The sequence below is a fragment of the Anser anser genome (assembly GCF_964211835.1).
Source record: "Anser anser genome assembly, chromosome: 1".
Taxonomy (NCBI): domain Eukaryota; kingdom Metazoa; phylum Chordata; class Aves; order Anseriformes; family Anatidae; genus Anser; species Anser anser.
This window is the reverse complement of record NC_139720.1, coordinates 80055694-80075962: the sequence shown is the minus strand read 5'-3', so window position 1 is coordinate 80075962 and position 20269 is coordinate 80055694. Positions and strand designations below refer to the sequence as shown.

The 20269-nt window shown below is 44.8% G+C and overlaps 1 protein-coding gene across 2 annotated transcripts in view; it reads right to left on the bottom strand.

Annotated features, from left to right (window-relative positions):
• Positions 1-19545, bottom strand: part of LOC310903426 (uncharacterized protein) — a 37163-nt gene extending 17618 nt beyond the window's left edge. Inside the window, exon 1 of one of the 2 annotated variants that reach the window (XM_083846671.1) lies at positions 18746-19545. In XM_083846671.1, the coding sequence (XP_083702797.1) occupies positions 18746-18808 (63 nt within the window). In that variant the 5' untranslated portion in view covers positions 18809-19545. The remainder of the gene's footprint in view (positions 1-18745) is intronic. The other variant, XM_083846672.1, reaches the window with a different exon arrangement.
• Positions 19546-20269: the final 724 nt, after the last annotated feature.

Below are 20269 nucleotides of genomic sequence, written 5' to 3'. Positions count from 1 at the left end.
TATTGCAACTGATCACAGGAATTGATTAACAAGTAGGAAGAATGTAAGAATTCGATTAATGCATAACTAGTACATGACGTAAGACAAAAGATATTTGAAGGCTGTATAAACTACATGGGTGGAGAGTAGTACCCCTGGTTTACATGGACATAGCTACAGATTACAAAGAGAAACAAGATAATCATTTAGACTACCCTTTTAGGGAAAAATATCTCAGGATTGTTGGACAGTTTCCCAAAGGATATAGTGGAATTTCCCATTCATTACTGCATTTGAAGTTCAGACATGACAAAGCACTGGGGAATGTACATTTGGGAGATGTCTGTGAAAAGTACTGTAGAATCTGATTCACTACTTTACTTTTTCTGGATTCTGCCTATACCATGATCCACAATCCCTACCTTAGAAGGCTGAAGAAAGAAAGAAACCTTAGCAGCTCCCCTCCTTCCTTTCTTCTGCTTCTGGTACATGTGCCCTCATGTTCCAGCCTTTGTTCCCTGTTCCCTAGCCCCTGCTTCTCAGAAATTGCTAATAAACTGCTGCTTCAGGCTGCTTCATATACACTGTGTACCATCACAGTCACACCAAATTTTGCAATTTAGCCTTCAAGGATCTGCTGCAATATGCAGCCACAGTCAATTTTTTTCCTGAACAGAGCTTCAGTGTTCTCCTCCTTCATCCTGTCAAGCTTTCCAGACATGAATGTATAATCCTGCATCTTTTGGCCAAAGAAACCATCCCACATTTCTCCAGGTAAAAGCCCACTAGCTGTGCCTAGCAGCGGAGTAGCTCTAAGGCCTGGCTCTGGAGAGTTTGCAGAGTTCATGAAAAAAAAAATATATATATATATATATATTTTTCTTACTCGAAATAGACAACCAAATCTATATACTTTTTCTTTCCCTGACATTCTTACTTTCCCTTTAATTTTAAGATTAGTTTTTTTTATTTGTTTATTTATTTTCCAGAATTTCAACTGCTGGTGGCTGGGGGGTGGCGATAGTTTAAACTAGGGAGACTCATAAACAGAGAAAGGAACATCTCTACATGGAAGCAGCAACCTTTGAGATCAACATAATTTCATTGTGCTGATCCCACACAGAAAGTAAAAGCAATATGGGCATGACTATGTCTCAACTATTTGTCCCATCCAGCTCTATGGCCAAGGCATGCCTGACCTGAAAGTTAGTTTAGCTGAAATTTTCCTCTACGTCAGGCGAAACAGAACTTGCTCTGAAATCAATGAATCCATGCTCTGACATTAGAACTGAAGCATTATATATACCTTAATCATAGAATATCCCGAGTTGGAAGAGACCCACAAGGATCACAGAATGGCCGAGGTTAGAAGGGACCTCTGAAGATCATCTAGTCTAACCCCCCACCAAGCAGGATCATCACATTGCGCAGGATGTCATCCAGGTGGGTTTTGAACATCTCCAGAGAAGGAGACTCCACAACCTCTCTGGGCAGCCTGTCCCAGTGCTGTCACCCTCACAGTAAGGAAGTGCCCTTCCATATTCAGCCAGAACCTCCTGTGCTTCAGTTTGTGCCCATTGCCTCTCATCCTGTCTGTGGGTGCAACTGAAAAGAGACCGGCTCCATCCTCTTGACACCCTCCCCTCAGATATTTATACATATTGATGAGGTCTCCCTTCAGTCTTCTCATTTCCAGGCTAAACAGGCCCAGTTCTCTCAGCCTGTCCTCGTACAACAAGTGCTCCAGTCCTCTAATCACCTTTGCAACCCTCCTCTGGACTCGCTCCAGCAGCCCCATGTCCCTCTTGTACTGGGGAGCCCAGAACTGGACACAATACTCCAGTGAGGCCTCACCAGGACTCAGCAGAAGGGCAGGATCACCTCCCTTGACCTGCTGTCAACATTTTTCCAAATGAGCCCCAGGATACTGTTGACCTTCTTGGCCACAAGGGCACATTGCTGACTCAAGTCCAACTCCTCATTCCACACAGGGCCACCCAAAAATCAGACCATATGTCTGAGAGTGTTGTACAAATGCTTCTTGAACTCCATAAAGCTTGGTGCTACGACCAGTTGCTTGGGGAGCCTGTTCCAGTACCCAATCACCCTCTTGGTGAAGAACCTTTTCCTAATGTTCAGCCTGAACCTCTCCTGATGCAGTTGCATGGGGATGTTCATCATCTTAAAGCTTAGAAAAAATGGACAAATAATTGAGTTCATTAGTTATTTTCTCCCCCCAAAAAAACAGACCAAAACAGGATTATTCAGCATTTTGGATTTTTTAAAATTGAGAGTAGGTGTAAATATTTATAATTTCAACAAACAGTATGTTTCAAAGGGATATGTCATTTCAGAAAGTTCCCAGAGGACTTCTTCCATATCTTACTGCTCTCAGTGCTGATAAATCGTCTTTTAATACGATTGCACATGAATACTGTCAGGAAGACATTCCAGCAAAGAAATGTAGAGCTCAGGAAAGCCTGTAAAGCAGCAAGGTCATAAACTTGTAAGAGGTCACCTTGTCCAAGGCAGGATCAATTTTACCTAAGTTATCCCCAAGAGATATGCGTACGTACCCTCCTAAAAAAAAAAAAAAAAGCTAGATGGTCATACCAGATTATTCATGCTACACTGTTCTTAGCCCTTCCTGCTATATAACTCAAGTGTCCCCTGCTACATGACTAGAAAAACACTGCTTACCATACCTAATACAGACTGTTTTAAAAAATGGGCTCCCCAAGAGCAGACAGTTTAGGGAGATTGGTGGTCCTAGACATAGGCTGATGGCTAAGGAAAGTTTACTACTAATAAACCTTTATGGGATGGTCTAGAAAGGTCTGAACAGCAAGATCCTCAAACTCAAGCCCACACTTTTTAAAGAGGAAGAACAACTGTTGCTCAGTGATCTATTACAGTTGTAAACACTGAATTTCCTTGTATCAAGCTCAAAGACCCAGCTTCCACTTCTCTGGCTCTGTTGGCAAGGGATTTGGACAGGTGAAAGGACGAGTTTAAAGTTGTACCTGGCAAAGTTCCATGATGATACTGGGAGACAGCTGGGTAGAGGGAGGTGCAGAGCGTATCAACACTGGAAGCTGCCAAGTGAGATCTGTTTCATCATATTACTGCCAGGTGTTTTGCACACCTCACGGAGAAGAGAGAAGCTTTGGGAAGTGACTTAGGAGAAGGGACAGGTAAACTTTCTAGATACACTGCGGAGGGGGCCCTGTGCATCTGGTGAGGGAAACAGTTAAGCTTTTGCTTGAATGCTGGTGTGCTGTAGCGAAAGACATGTCTCTGCAATAAGGATTTCATAGAGATGGATTTCATGGAGATGGAGAGAAAATAATACAACCCTGTACAACCCATACCCCAGTACAACGCTGACCACACCTGTAGCAGTCACACAGAGCAAAGCTACATACCAGTAGTTACTTCAGAAATGCCTATTGTGCATTGACAACTTATGCTCCAACTGCAAGCCAGCTGGGTTCTCTACCAGAGATGGCCCAGGAGACTCCCAAGAGCTGGGCTGGCTAACGTAAACTTTCAATTAGTGTTTGCAGTAAGGTTAGTAACACAACAGACAAGCATGCAGCAGCCTCTCTGGCAAATGCCAGGGTTTTGCAGGCTGTGCAAATTCTCCCAGAATCTTCACCACTACCACTGTTGGGGCTGCTAGTCTTTCCACATCCCTCTAGATTGTGTGTTGTTCTGACTGAAATTCTCAAATGAGGTGGTCTGATGGCCCCTGTGTAGACAGAGCTAGCCACACTTTTCTGCCAAAAGGATCTAAAAATCCAGGACTTCAGAGTTCACGTGCATGCAACAGTGCAAAGCAATATAGGTGATGCTGGGTGCAAACTCACTGCAAACTGGAATGTTGAGAGGGTGCAAGGAACTGCAAACCAGCATGAAAACAAAGGGGTAGTACTTGGTTGTACTGCAGCAGGGAGCACAAAATTTGAGAGGGGAAGGGTGAAGAAGGTGGCCAACTAAGCAAAACGGGATAGCAGTGAAAGCACTAGTGGACAAAGCAATTCCTATGATGGTACACATCTATCCACAGATTTCCCAGACTAAAGAAAACCCTGTTAGTATCACACTTCCTTTCAGCGTGGGTCAATTCACCTGGACAGGGACGACAAACTCTTCCGGTTTTAAATAGCAAGTACCTCATCCTCCTTCCCCGCCTCCTCCACCAAACAAAAAAAAAGGAGAAATGACGAGTGCTATCAAGCACAGACAAGCCCTTCAGTTAGCCAGGAAACAAGGTGCAATACCTCCACAGAATTAAGTAGAGTGCTAATCCTAAGAAAACCCAGAGCTAGACAAGCCCAGAGACCCTCCTCCTGCCAAACCGGGGATGAGCCCAGCCTTCCATGCCCTCCTTGCCTTCCCCTGGTGGAGGAGCTGGGTGCGCTCCCCGCGGGCCCCGGCGGCTGCGCTGGGGCAGAGCAGTGGGAGCGCAAGGCACACACACCCATGCTGTTGTAAACACCCTTCTGGCTGAGAAAGCCCTGCCCTGCAATTACAGGCCTCTCAACTGGACCTGCACCAACACGCACTGCCACTTGGGTTGTGTGCTAGGCCCACCGGAGGCCCCAAGCCCCGCTCTGTCTCTTTTGGGGTGGCTGGTGACCCTGGAGGGTGGTGGATGGGTGCTTGGGCTGTCACACAGTTCAGATACATTTCAAAAGGAGTCAGGATGGCAGAGGCTTGCTCAGAGTCTGCCTTCTTCCACACAAAATCTGGAGCTACCTGCGTAGGAAAATTGCCACCAGAGCTGCCACCTCTACCTGGAGGCCACACCATCCTTCCGTTTGGTCAGGCGATCAGGAGAGGACTCACTACAGCACCCAGGGCTGTGCTAGCACAAAGCCTGCCCCACCACAAGTCTGTACTTTTATTGTGCTGTTCCCCAGGAAGGCACCCATATAGCTACTCAATGTCACGCACTGATGTGTTTCCTCAGCTCAACTCCCCCATCGAGTATGAGAGGCCCTACTGCACGTGTGCCTCGGGGTGGGGGAAGGATGCCAGGCCACCTCTCAGTTCTATCACTGAACAGCCCGTTAAGAGAGGTGAAGTGGTGGGGTCAAAACTCCTGAGCTAAGGAGAAGATTACACAGGGCACTCTAGAGATAAGAATGAAGGAGGAAAATAACATTACTCAGAGATGGTTTTAAGGGTATGAAGAGCTGGCTTGGAGCTTGTCAGAGGAAGGAACATAAAGAATAAGAGAGGTAATACAAAAAGCATGAAGCAAAATAATGTAGAGCCTACTGCTGTGCTAAAAAAGCCTACATGCTATTACTACCCTGGAAAATAGCTGCCGCCTCTATGTTTTGGGCAGGGGGTTAAAAAATGAACCTGTCAATGGTATCTGATCTCCTGGAAAATACATCTGAGCTGCTGCTGAACCTCAGGAAAGTGAATAAGACTTCCCTGGCACACAGATGCAAAGAGCTTGCTGACTTTTAACACTCCCAGTAGCATCTCACTATTTTCCACTACTGGTAGTCACACTCAAGATATACTGAGCATATTAATTATCAAATGATTCACTAACTGACAGAAGAAGGATGCTTATCATGTATTTGTTGCCACTTAAATGAATTATAATACTTAATGCTAAATCAAAAAAATACCAAAGAAATAAAATTAGTAGTACAAAATTTCACCTCAGAAATAGCTGCCGAACATTTGCCGAACAGTGAATGAAGCCCACAGCTTGGATTGAACATTATATTTCTCAGAGGCAACAAAAATGATTCGGTCTTAAGATAAATGGGGCCACCTGTATATCAGGAAAATTGGTTCATTTTAAGCAGAGCTTAAGTTTTATATTCATAAAATCAGTGGATAAGCTTTGATGTTTTGCAGTCTTCTAGTACAGGAACAGCATGTAATGCTCACTGCTGTAGCTTAGTAGAATGACAGTTGATACTACTGGACTGACAGAGGAAGAACTCCCTGAGTGAAAGGAATGTACAGAGTCGCTGGTGGCTGCTCTGTGCAGGTCTCTCTACAAACTCTGGGGATATAGAGACAACTGATAAACATCTGGAGCCAAAAGGAAGCAAAGAGATGTCTGAGATGTATGCTATGATATACAGTCTTGTCTGCTAGAGGCATATTACATCCATTCCTGGACATAAAGTTTGCTATAAGCTAGTTTAAAGAGAAACTGGGAGCTACTCTAAGTAATTCAGGACGTAGATGGGAGAGATTCTCCAGCTAGCTGCAGAAATTTCAGTCTCTTACTGTGCTACAGAAACATGAGCCAGAATCCCACGCTGCTGTTTTTGAGTTTCAGATTAAAGAATGCTAATGTTTGCACCAAACCATTTTGACAGATGCAAATGCCATTAAAACATCAAAGGACTTGGAAACACACTTGAAAGCTTGGCCTTGCCCAGACTGCTCAGTGGAACCATTGCTGAGCACAGCTGTTGTCACGTTACCTGTACGAGTCCTGAGCACAGTTAAGCTATATGGACAGATAAGGATGAACAATATTCAGCAGACTGAACTGAACAAACTGTCCTCCCCTGCAGAAAGGTCCTCCTAAGTTATCCCATCTGATGTTCTTGGCAAACACTTGATATACCCTCTTTAACAGCTGGATCAAGTTCCGTCTAGAAAACAGTAAGATTTCTTCTTTCCAGTAGCAATAGCCCTCAGATCCATACAGGATGGAAAATACAAAGTTGAAACATTTTAGCAGTACAGGAGGACTGTAATCTATACAGCAAAACACACCCTGCCATGAAGGTACTGGTAAAATGTTGTTTTTGTATCAATATAAGTGAAGCATATCCTATGCAACTGAAACAGTTCCTAGTAATAGCAACAAAACTGCACTGGTACCTCATACCACACTAACAACTTCTACCAGCACAACTTCATCAGCCATGGCTGGCATACCTACAGCAAAAACCTGTGCCATGTATCTGGCTTCAACACTGGTAATACCATCAACCGGCAATATGAATAAAATATTGTGGTATCAACCTATCACAAGATAGCAACTAAAAAAGAATTTAAAAAAAATATATATCTTGAACTCATTTGCCCTCATTTTGTGCCTTCAGAATGCATGCTTCCAGATGTTTCCAGCCTTAGTTCCCCACAGCATTTTTAGTTATCTTATGACTCCAGTAATGAGGTTGGTGAAAAAAATGTGGAAAAAAATGTTATGACACTTGAATCATAGTCAAAAATATTTTGCAATATTGCAATAATGGTGCAGCTTTGTACTGAAAGCTGCAGCTAAAGAGAAAAGAAGTCCATCCACAGGGGATACAGGGATGTCTGTGGGGAAAACAGGTTTTGGTAAACCCCTCCCCTAAACTTGCTTTTCAGGGAATGAACTATTCTTTCCTGGAAATTAAATCGCTGAACTTAGATCGAAGAAGCACAGTGAGACGTGTTTGCTATTGAGAGCAAAAACTATTAGACATAAAAAAAATCGCTATAAGCAATGTAAATGTGGGAAAGCACCAGTGAGGACCCCTTCCCTCTCCCAGTGGAAAAATAGCTTCACACACCCAAAGCCACAGGAATTGTGTGGGTGCTGTATAGGAAGGTACTAATGCAAACACATGGAAAACTTGTTACTCACAGCATAATGCCTGCATGGCCAACCGGCAAAAGGTTTATTGTGTGTATCACAATATTTTCTGTTTTTCATATAGTCCCACTTCCTAGAATCATGTGGTTATGTGAGAATTTTGGCTTACAATTAAGAAAAATGCATGTCTGGCCTTTATGGGTGTGGAAAAGACCTGAAAAAAAACATATGGCTTAAAAATTAAATCTTACTGTATGGGTTTATCTCAGTCTTTTAAGCCAAAATGGTAAACCTTAATTCCTGACTAATTAGAGCAAGGACAAGTCTCCCCTTCCCCTCTAAACTGATTACTGTTTTTCAGCAGTTCAGACCAATGACAGTGAACTCATTTGCAAAGTACTTCAATCTGATCCAGTAAGCTATGTATACCAGACTGGCAGTAAAATATGCTGTGGTATACCTGGGTTAACGGAGATTAAATTCATCAGACCAAATCTAGGTATCTGCAGATTTTCTGTAGCGTTCATGTATTTACAGTCCAGTCCTACGACACTGTAGAGCTCCCTCAATTCCTTCTGCTGTTGCTGACTGTACAGACTAGTCTACACCAGCTGGAATCACATCCTAATAAATTTAGATTAGGACTTGACGTGACACCCTGAAATCCAGAACAGATTAAGAAGCAAGAGGAGAGGGGAAAAAAAAAAAGGTAAAAATACCTAGTTTCCAGTCAGATCGACCCCCTGTAGTAGCTGTACGTGCAGGTATACAAGCCTCAGCAGCAACTGCGAGGCATGGATAGGAACAAACAGCTAGGTGAGGGCCTGAAAAAGCAGAAACCTGGACCCCAAAACCCAAGTTATAGTGAAACCACATCCAGGATCTACAAGCAAGTCCCAAACGCTCCAGCATAGCTGTCTTGATGAACATGACAGCCAAGTGCTCAAAACTAAGGAACAGGTTTACAAGAGGGAGCGGACAAAAATAAAAAGTATGGGAGCATGGAAGTTTTACATTTCCACTGTTCACCCTCTGCTAGCAATGTTTTTTTTCTAGTTTCTTGTCTGGAGCATTCAACATATGAAGCCAGACAGATCTAAGCAGATTTACAACCATTTTCAAAGGAGCAGTTATTTTAGACTTTAAGATTTCTTTGTCTTCTTGTTGCTGCTTATTGTACCCTCTGGACCCAAGGACAGCTCTTTCTCTCCTCAATAGAGGGCTACATCTAAATGAACATTGTGTGGAAGCTAGATCAACTCAAAGGAGCCCCCTGTGAGCACTGTGAAAACAAGGAACAACAACAACAACAACAAAAAAAGATGCTAGGAAAAGTCCTGGAAATTTCCTCAAACCTCTGCAAAGTCTAGCATGGAAATATTCCAAATGGAAGGAGAGAGGGAAGGCAATTTTTGTGTAGTTTTCTTTCGAAATGAACAGGAAAAAGTTATATTAAGTAGCATTTTAAATGGTATAACTGATATATACCAATGTTATGAAATGCTTTTTATAACTAGTTTCACCAATTACCATTACCTTACTTCAAAATTTATAGTAGTAATTACAGCTCATGATGCTGTAGTTAAAATTTAGCGTTAATTCCTAGTATTGTAATTAATGCAGCATGGTATAAAAAATAAAAACTGTAGAGCCTCACAGATACAACCTTAAAAATGACCAGATCAACAATACTGATGATCTGTTTCAGCAATATTTCCCCTTATTTGTCAATTGGCAAAAAATATCCCCACATGCTTTCACATGCAGCACAGCTCCAACTCTGTATTACTTTACAGCACAGAATTTATACCAGCTTAGAAATATCACTAGCTTCTCTATCATGTACTAATTACAGTATTTTTCCTACTTTTAAAAGAGTTTCAACAAATAAGGAACAATTACAGATTATTCCTTCATTTACATTTTTCTGCATAAGAATGAGGGGGCAGGGTCCGCTTTACATCATCACCTTTCAAGATCTAAAATGGTACACTTTTACAACTCCATGGCTCTTCAGGTATTAGCCGAGCAACTAAAGTCCTCAGGTGGCCTTTTGGCAAACTTTTCGACTCTGACTCTTGACTGGCCTCCAGTCTCTCTTTCCTTAGCCCCATGGCACATAGAACTGCCTCTTTCTCCTCCCAGGCTGCACCCTATCAAAAGGAGATACAGAGGAGTAAAATGAGTACTGTGCTTTAAATTCACCCCAAGCTCATGACTTCAGTATGCCAGCGAGAAATTAGAACATAAGACAATTCACTTCCTAACAGTCATCATGACTAATGGTGTAATAGTCTTGATATGATTTCCTCTAGCTCTTTTATGACACGATCACACAATAATGTCTAACTAAGGAATGCAAACTCCTCGATATGCTTGCATACGCCAACCTACGCAAGCGTGCATACTATATTCTAATTGGGGTTGTGCATACTTTAGTATTAATGAGGAACTTCCCTTGGGAAGTTACAGGCAGCAGTTAAATGAAATCAAAGATTCAGCTCACTGCCTTTCCCATTACCTGCAACACGCTTTGATCAGCAGGGCATAAACAAACACATAAACATCCCATCTCTCCCAAGTTCAATGAGATACAGCAGAGTTCAGCTTCACAGGCAGCTTTCAGTCGTGACTCCTGACACTGCCCATCAGACTCACCTACACAAGTTTATCAAACTTGGCACATGGCAAACTGCTTTGCTGCACTTAGGAGTCACTAAAGGCAAGAGCAAAATGTGCAGTTGGGTATGATTGTTCCAGTTTGGGAAAGCTAAGAGCAACAGGGGTGCTTGATGGTGGAAGGATTGGGAGGGTACAAGAAAAGGGGGTGGGGGAGTCCATGAACCATGCTGACGAGGGAGGGAAGAGTCAGAGCTCTCTTCCCAAAGGCACTCCCATACTGAAAACGGGTCTTCCATCTTTCCTCTGCCAGACTTGGTGAACCCAGCTTTAAGCATGAATCTTTGATGACTGTTACTGAACCCAGCACCTGCCCTCTCCCATACGTCACAGCAGACTGGCCAGGCAGGGGCACAAGGCAAGCGATTTTTGCAAGGTCCCTTCCCAGCAGGGCACAACGCAGACAGCTGAAGACAAGACAAGGGAGGTCTTGCCCTTGCAGTGGGCTTAGCAAGAGGCCAGGGCAGCAGTCCTTGCTTAGGAAGGGCAGCAAAGCAGGACAGGAGGGTTTAACAACCCCAGTCCTGCCAGTGTTTCACAGGCAATGGCTTTGTCTTTGCTTGGTGTCAGATTCAGCAGAGCTAACAATTGTATCTGGCTATGACTCCCTGCCACAGGGCTGAAGAATACTGACATGTCATGATGTATCAAATCACCCCTGTCACTCTCATACACAAGAGGTATGACAGGTCATTGTAGGTCTGCTCTCAAGAAACAATCATGGTAGAGAAGGTGTGAGCACAGCTATACCTACAGCAGGAATTATCAGCATTACTACTTTTGCCTGAAATAGGGGAACACCCTGCACTCCAAACGTTTGTATACTCCTGCTCTGCTAGCATTTACCCTAATAGAAGGTGATACAGATGCACCCATAAGACTGCTGTTTCAAGTTGGGCCTCTGCTAACAGTTACAGCTTGTGAACAGTTGCAGTCATGCAGAAATTTCAAGCTAATGGTCCACGAAGGATGACTGTGAATATCAGTAACATAATACAGGCTGAAACAAGAATGCATAGATTAGGATAGCAGGAGCTCTCCCTCCTGCAATTCCCCACTCTGCCATTCGTTAAAGAAAGGATCTACAAATGGCTTAGATGATAAGCAATTTTTTCAAGGCAAGCAAGATCTGCACCTTTACCCCCAGACCTCCTCCAGCACAAATCCTAATTCTGGCTCTTTGGCTAGCAGTTTCTGCTTGTCTGAGGGTCATCTCTGTAGCCGAGGTAACAGTAACCCCTCCTACCTCAGACATACTCCGAGGACAAGTCAGTGAGCATCTGCTCAGAGCACCCAACATGCAAAGCCCTGTTATAAACTATGGATCTGACTGCAACTATAAGAAAAGTCTTACTCAATCTCTTCACCAACAAAAGTGCACTAACTGCCCATACTGTTCCTTCACTGTGTCTTTTGCCTCCAAGTTCTTCAAGATACAAGACATGTTCTTAAAATATTTTCCTTTTGTGCTGCAGAAATGCTTAGTACACACAACAGATACATTTTTCACACAAAGTAGTGTCCCAGATTAGTTGTTTCAGCTCCTTCTTCTGGATCACTGTTAGTCTTGTTTCACACCTGTGCTATACCCATCTCACAGTCCAGTCAATGAAAGGACCTGCCCCATAACCTTACGTATGTCAGGTATCCACAGTTGCCTATTTCTCACCATGTCCACATTCACACAAGTCCCTTTCTATAATTCTGACAATTTTACGAGCTTAGGACACATGGCATCAGATATTTCTTGCTGTCTAAGCCCAAAGCAAGTATCTCCACTGAACTGTTCTTGAAAACCAAATCTTTACAAACAAGTGCTTGAAATTAGGTGCACAGGTCCTCACCTATCCACACACTAATTTATTTATTTTTAAAATCTCTTGTTCAAGACAAAGGAAGCTTGGGTGGTTGCTTTTTTAAGCCTTCTGCTTTAGGAACTTTCAGGTTACTCTTATGTCCCATTTCAAGCCTTCCCCTACAATCAAGACAGCAAGGGGATTTCTTGGATGAAAAATAAAACAAAACAAAACACCACCAAAATCCAACACTCCCCCTTCTACTGTTACTCTCACATCATCTGTTAATTCTGAAGCTGTGGTTTTAAGAAGCCCACAGACAGAATTACTTGTGATAAAGGAAAAAAAATAATGTTGGCAACATTGAAATTGTTCAGTCAGGCTATGCTTATCTAACTGTTTCTGAATGGATTCAGGTACTTAATTTTAGGAACCTGTTCTTAAACTCTTGACTCAGGATTACTGCTTACCTTCAGCACAAAATTGCAATTCCACCAGGTCCTCTGACAACTATTCCAAGACAGCATATTACTGAAGTAATAATATATATTGGAGAGTTCTTCTGTGTCATAACACTGTGTTTACAAACTGGAGAAATTCAGCTTTATTTTCAGTATTACATGGGATAACAAAGAAAAAGCAAGCAAACAAACAGAACACAGCTGATACTTTTGCACATGCTTGCCTCAACACTTCTGAATTTGGCACCTACATCTGTTAGTACCATTTCCCTCCCCCCCCCCCCCCCAAAAAAAATGCACTTTGTTCATTCTTTTCCATTGTCACAATCAAACTTTGTGCACCACTGCCTTTTAAAATAACTTATAAAATGAAACATACCAGTAAAACTTATTTTTCAGGGCAGAATTGCCTTCATATTGTCTTGCTGAACTTGAGATTTCTATCAATGACAGTTTTCAGTGCACATGCGACCAATTAAATCTACCACTTTCTTGTTAAACTTTTTTCCTCAAAGCTATTTTGCTATGACTATTAAAGAGCTGGATTTGTTCCATTTTCCCACTTTTACACTCCATTGTGTATTCTCATGCCTTTGATATCACTATTATTATACACTTAGCACCTAAACAGGAAAACGTGATGCTGCATATAGAACTAAGGGAAAGGCCTCCAATATATCAGATAATGCCCACTGGGCAACTCAGCTGCCATTTTTCCATACATGCAGCCACAATTTTAGGCAGCTTTTTATGGCCGGACCCTCCCTTGTGACTTGTCACAGCACACAGTATGGTGACATAATTGGCATGCCTAGCCTTGCTCTTCCAGCAAAAGACACAGTCATTGTTCCAGCTTATGTTCAAGTTGCTCATGCTCTTTTCTTTGCACCTCTCAAGAAGGAAACAACTTGTTTTACTCAATGTGCAGAACGATAAGGTGGATGACATGAGGAATGCCAGAGGAAGGCTGCCTTCCCTGATGGCACAGGACAGACAGACTGATACGAGCTCCGTAGCAAGACAGCAGAAGTACCCGCGGATGAGGAAGAGAGTGACAGTGCAGTAATGTATTCCCTGCCATTCAACACAGGGCCAGTTAGACAGTGTTAAAAAGGCATTAGGTGGCTTGGGGGGGGCCATGTACCAGTCTCTCTAGATCACTTGTGCTTTTATGAAAATACAGAAACCCATAATTTACTATCAAAATAGTACTCCCACTTCTTTTCAACTGTCTTCCCACAACATCCTCTCTTCGTCCCCCACGTTTTTTTCATAATGTATAGTCCTAGCAGGGCTGTGCACTGTACTGCAGCCTTCTCAGTGTTACCCCCCCCCCCCCCCCCCGGCCCATCCTGAGCCTCTTCTTGCCTACATCTGAAACATACTTTTCCAAGAGAAAACACGTTTCCTTGGGGAGACGCATAAAGGAAGAGAGAAACGTATTGCTAAAAATACCTATAAGATCCATGAGCTAGAAGGTACTTAGGCTCAAGCCTGAAATACTTCCATGTGCAAAGCAAGTTACGGAAAAATAGATGCAGAGAGGCAGCAGACAATAGGAAGATTTATTTGAGCCATGTACAATACCAACATTCAGGACCTAACCCTCGTTGTTCTAAATATTGTGTAGTGAGACACCTTTCCTGTCATGCAGGGCTGGAACATCTGTTCTTCTGTAAATCCAGAGGGGAAACACACACACCACACCTTCTCAACTTTGCTGCTATACAACCTGACAGTCCTCACCTGTAAACACAGATAGTGATCTCTGAGTGCTTTAGAAAGGAGGCTGGTTCAAATGTTGCAGCCAGATTACATTTCACAGGGTTAGAGTTACCCTCAGACACCTGTACTATGGAATATCTACAGTACAATTCATGTGTACAAACAGCAGCCTAGGCTTCGCCCATGCCAGAAGGATTTTGCTTACAGCCCAGTCCCACTAAAGACATGGCCATGGCATCAGAGTTTTGCTAGACACCAGCATGGCTGGAACATCCTTCCTTCTGCTGTGAAATGAAGCATACCAGCAAAGCTGTACTCTTACTGGTGTACCCTTACCAAGTTTCAACTAGCACCTCCTGGCAGGGCAGGAAACTGTAACAAAGATGTAAGGGTCTAGTTAAGACTTATACTATTCAAAGAACATTTGTAGGCACTTTTGATCATCAGACCTATCATTTTTTGTGAATATAAAGGGTATATACTATAAAACTTACATACACTGATTTTTTGTAGCTTCTCAGCAACAAAGGGCGAAGCACCCCTGCTCCCATTAGTCTCTATGTGTTAGTTTAACACTGGTTTGTCTATCATTATGTGCATATGCAAGCGTAGCCATTACAGCCACCTTGTGGCAGCTGCAAACAATGGCCGTGTCCAAGAGGTTACAGGTCTGCTCCCGGCCCACCTCAGGCCTTGCGCCACATGTCAGCTGATTATCTCAGGGCTTCTGCGACCTAAAACAATCCTACCTGACATGACCAGGATCTTCTGCTCCCTCAGGCAGAGACACTTCCTGCTTTGGACTGAGGAGAATTTCACATATCCTTTAACAGTCTTCTGTAAACAGGTCCAGTGGTCATTTGCTTTCTGCCTCCCATATACTCAGTATTTTGAGACCTTTTTTTTTTTTTTGGGGGGGGGGGGGGGGGGGGGAGCACCATTTGTGAGGAGTATGCTTTTCAATCTTGTGTACCAATTTTTTCACTGATATGTCAGTTACCTGGAACACAGAGATACTTCCAACTCTACTTCATCTACTCTAGTAGATGAAGTAGATCTTCCAACTCTAGTTTCATCTACTATGGGGAAGGAACCCAATTTCTAGTACTGTAATCATAATCCTTCCTCCCCTAGACTAGAATATTTTGAAACTTCAAACTCTACTGTTGGATTCATCAGTGAAGTGACAGTCGTTCCCCACCTCTCCTCCCCAGAGCTCCTCCATACCAGTCTCACTCTGTGCAAGGCTCAATCTCACCAGCATGCATACGACTGTGCTCTGCATATAGGTGGCACATGCAAGGGACCTCTAAGTTTGTGAATCCCACTATGCACCTTGACATGACCCTGATAAGGATTTGGGAAATTTTGTGTATGCTCTGGGGCAGGGACACCCACGCTAGATGCTGTCTAAGCACCAACAAGGCCAGTTCTCACACACTGAGAATTTACATGCACCTAAATGTTTGATTTGAGACTACAAAGAGTTAGTGCAACATCTGAATATTTTCGTGGCTCTAGTCATCACGTACTTCTACGTGACTTACTGCAAATAGGATACAGTCTCATGAAGTTAATTTACGGCCAACTCTGCTTTAATGCAGTATTCTCTGAGCAGCAAGTTCACGTGTTTCCTCCCACTCCAGTTCACTTGTTGTATACTATCCAATTACAGTTTCTATAGCCACTCCACCTCAACCTCTTCTCACATCAAAACACCCTCTATTTTGTATATATCTACATATGTGTGTCTATTTACATACACATGTCAGGGTAAGCACCTTTCCCCCTTCTACATTTTTCCCACTGTCAAAACCAATATTCCTCCCACTGACTTTGCACTGAACTCTCACTAAAGTCATAGGGATTTCTTCTTTATCATCACCTAGCTGTAATCCAACCCCTGAACTGTGAGCTCAAAATCAGTCTTCACCACAGGCTCTGCTCTACATTCCCTGCAATATGTAGCATTGCACTTGATGGAACAGTGTTTAAAACAGTTTGCTGGGACAAAACCCATTCCCCATCTATTATTTCCACCAGAAGATCAAGAAATCTGGAATCATCAAGAAATCTTCAATAGAAGAGACCAAGTTAATGAAGCTTTCCCAAAACAGGTACCTTACCCGCTTAGGCATTGGAAACAACCGAAAACTTCACATCTAGAATAAACAAATGCATTAGCAACCAACGTTTTTTGCACTCATTAAGCTTTCACAGGTATCAACACATCACAGACAAGGCACAGACCTTCTTTATACGTTATGTGCTCTTTCCCACACCAGGTCTAACTTCCACACATGCTTCTTGACTATAGACCTGAAATGAGCTGACCTAAACACAGGCTTGACAACACCCAGAGTTCTTCCAAGTCAAGCAACTGAGTTAACCTGGGCTAATGAGTAAATCTGGGCAGCTGTTCCCACATACCTGCTTTAAAGGGAATATTTTTTAAAAAATTAGCTTCCATGAAGGTTTAAGGTAAGGTGTGTTTGTGACAATTACTGTACCTCAAGTCTTAGTTTCACCTGTCATAAGTGAAACTAGTTTAAGCCTGTCATAAGCTGACACTGTCCCATCCCCTGCCCTCCTTATTCCCACCCCCATGCTGCCCTTTCTCTTCTGACATATAAGCACACATGTGGCCTCACAATAGGCCAGCCTGGGAAACTGACATGGATAACAAAGGGAAGGCAGAACAGCTTCTTTCAATGACAGTGCCAGCTGAGAGGATTTGTGCAACCAAAGCCTGTTTACCTCAGCCCAGAAATATAAGGACTAAATGTACGATTCCCTCTTGCATCTAATCCAGCACAGGGATGGGCTGCTATCTCCATGTCTGTCATGCCCAGCTGCAAGCTATCCTTCTGCATCAGACCTAGCACTACCTGGCCACCGAAACATTTTCTTTTTTGTTTGGGGAAGGGGGTTAATTTTCAGTTGGAGCAATGATTGAACTGATTCATTCCTGCTCAATCACTAGATCTGATACAAAGGAAGCACCAGGAGCTCACAGGCAGGACTGGATGAGAGGAACTGGATCAGTCTTTCAGAAGTAGCCTGTAGTTACACTGGATTAAACACCATATGAAGCCACAATCCAAACAATTAAAGTTATTCAACCCCATTTCTCTGAAATCCCCATCTCAGCACAGTCTCCACAGCCATAAGCACTTAGCTGTCACTCTATATCACACCAGCCATTCCATGACTACAGTTCCACAATTGTCTATTGCCAGAAGTAAGAGGTTAGCATGGATAACAGCTGTAAACTTGCAATACAGTAGACCACCTTTTTGCTGGAATGTGTCATCCTGGCAGCAACAGGCTCTTTAACCTGGCACGAAGATTTGTAGCAAGACTTTGTGGCTAGGAACCAGGCTGGACAGATTCAAATAAGAAATTAGTGAGGGTAATCAGCCATTGGAATAATTTACCTGGGGAACCAGTGTAGACAAGATATCACTTGATATCTTGAAATCAAGACTGGGTACTTTTCTAATATAAGTTTGAATCTGATGCAGGGATAACCAGCTGCAAATGTAAATACCTGCCAGGGGTCAGAGTACAGTATCTGCCCCCAAATGCTGATAGTATGAACATCCACCATACAATCACCTTGCAGAAGAGGGATTTCAATTTCTCTCTGTATGGCCCAAGTGCTGAAACAATGGAGCACAGCCATACTTGCACTGAAGTCACTTGTAAGTACTTCATTAAATGATACAAAAGGAGTTCAGTGAGGAGCTGCAAAGTTGAAAAGAATTAGAAGTTTATCAGGTACAACTATTAAAATAAACTACCTATAACGTAGCTGAACAGTACCCAGTAAGCAAATATCAGGTTGGAGAGATACCAGATGACAGAAAGGATAATACTCTTAGAATCAAATATTCGGGGGGGGGGGGGGGTGTTGGATCCAATTATGAATTTGAATTCCCTTACCAACAATTCCTGAAATTTTGCCTGGAATAGCCATGGAGACTGAACATAATTTACATGAATACAAACTGAGTAAATCAGCCTACTTTAAACCAGACTTCAGTCTATTAAAACAAATAAACAAAGGCCATAGCAAACTGTGGCTCTTTACCTCTAGAAGGCATTTGAAAAAAGCAATCTGTAAGAAAGGAGAGGACTGAAGGAACAAAACCAAGAATATCCATCTAAATTTAGCAGGATGAAGTAAAACAAGACCCAAGGAACGGCTCCTAGCAGCAAAGTCTTTCAGGATGTAGGAGAGGTTTCCAGAAGAAGCACCCAAGTCCTGCTGTTTCAGACACCAAGAACAGGGGGCTTCAGCAGGAGCACCAAGCTCAGGCCTAGTCCACTACTGCCATTAGCAATTACAGCATATAACTTCACTGACAGATTTATCAAGACCTCTGGGCTGCTGTGCAGACAGCACTACAAATACTACCCTAAGCTGTGAACTGGCAAAATGAGGTTCTACGTGGCCAGCTGAACTGTTCCAAACATTAACAGTAATTGAGAATTAAGAATAATTCAGATTTGGAACAACTTCAAACCTGATTTACAGATGCCTCCTCCTCACCCAATTCAGTTGCACTTCTGAAATCTGGGTCATCCATACATTATTCCTCCAAACCAAGACACCTCCCTCCCATGCAACTCTTTAAAAGGACTCTGCCCTTATCCAAGCCACCTTTAACAAGCCATGTTGGTTGTGAGAAACTCCAGAACATAAGAGCATCATGTCACAAAACTCTTGGCAGCATGTTACAGATGTGGCTTGGTCAGCAAGGAATGGGCAAGCGGTTCAAGGACAAGGCAACAGCATCTGTATCTAGCAGATACAGATATGTAGCAGATACATCTTCCCACAGATGAATGGAACTCAGATCTCCTCCCCTGCACCTGCACTCCTTGCTAGGTTTGATCCAGGGTCTCATCCAACTTCTGTAAATAGATGAAAGCATCAAGCACATGGATAGAACTGGTGGTGGGTCAAGCCACATTCTTGGAAGCTGGAAAGCCCCCCGACAGGTTGTTTGGGGCACTGAAGTTGCTGCCAGAGCTGCTGCAGCAGCCGGGGTCCACGGAGACGAGAAGGGAAGCGTGCAGCGGGCAGGTATCTTGCCTTCCCTTCCTCCGTGACAGGCCATAAAAGTCACAAGACGCCAGCGAGCCAAGCGGGGAGGAAAACAACGAGGCGTCCAGAGTTCAAACGCAGCCCTGAGCCGCCGGGGCCTCTGCCCTTGGCCGGGGCCGGAGCCCAGCCAGCAGCGCGGCGCTGCGGGGAGCCGAGCCCGGGCCGGGCCCACACTGCGGGCCCTACCTGCGAGGGGCAGGAGCGGGACCGAGGGGCGCTGCGGGCCCGAGCCCGGCTCCCTGGGGCTCCCCCCGACGGCGGCGGCGGCCCCTCGCCCACCCTCCCTGCCTCCCGCACCTGCGGGCCGAGCCCCGCGGGAGGAGGACGAGCTCCTTCCTTCCCCCTCCGCCCCGTCGGCTCCTAAAATGGTGGGCCGCCCTCTTCCCTCCTTCCCCTCCCCGCCGCGCCGGCCCCGGCGGCAGCCGCCCCTCCGGACCGACCTGGGCCCGCCCGGGAGCCGCCGCCAGGCCCGGGACGGGACGAGCAGAGCCGGGCCGCGCCGGGCCGGGCCCCGCGGCTCCCTGGGGGCCGCCCGCAGCGCCCTTACCTGCGCCGGCCTCACATGGCCGGGCCGGGGCCAGCAGCACCACGCCCCCCGACTCCCCCGGCGCCGCCGGTGTCGCTGCCCCCCGCCGCCCGGGCCGAGGCGTCGCTGCCTGCCCCGGGCCCGCAGGTATGTGGCGGCCCGCAGGTGAGCTGGGCACACCTACAGGAAGGCAGGCGGGCCGCCCTGATTGGCGTGCGGGGCCGGGCCGGCCGCGGGCAGAGCCGCCGGAGCCAGCTCGGTGGCGGGGCTGTGCTCGGGCTCCGCTCGCAGCCGGGCCGAGGAGCAGCGCTCCGCTCCGCGACGGGCTCCGGGGGGAGAAGGCGCCTCACGCCCTCCCAGGCGGCGGCAGAGCGGGTAGACCTGGCCCCGGGATCCATCTCCCCGACCGGCTCC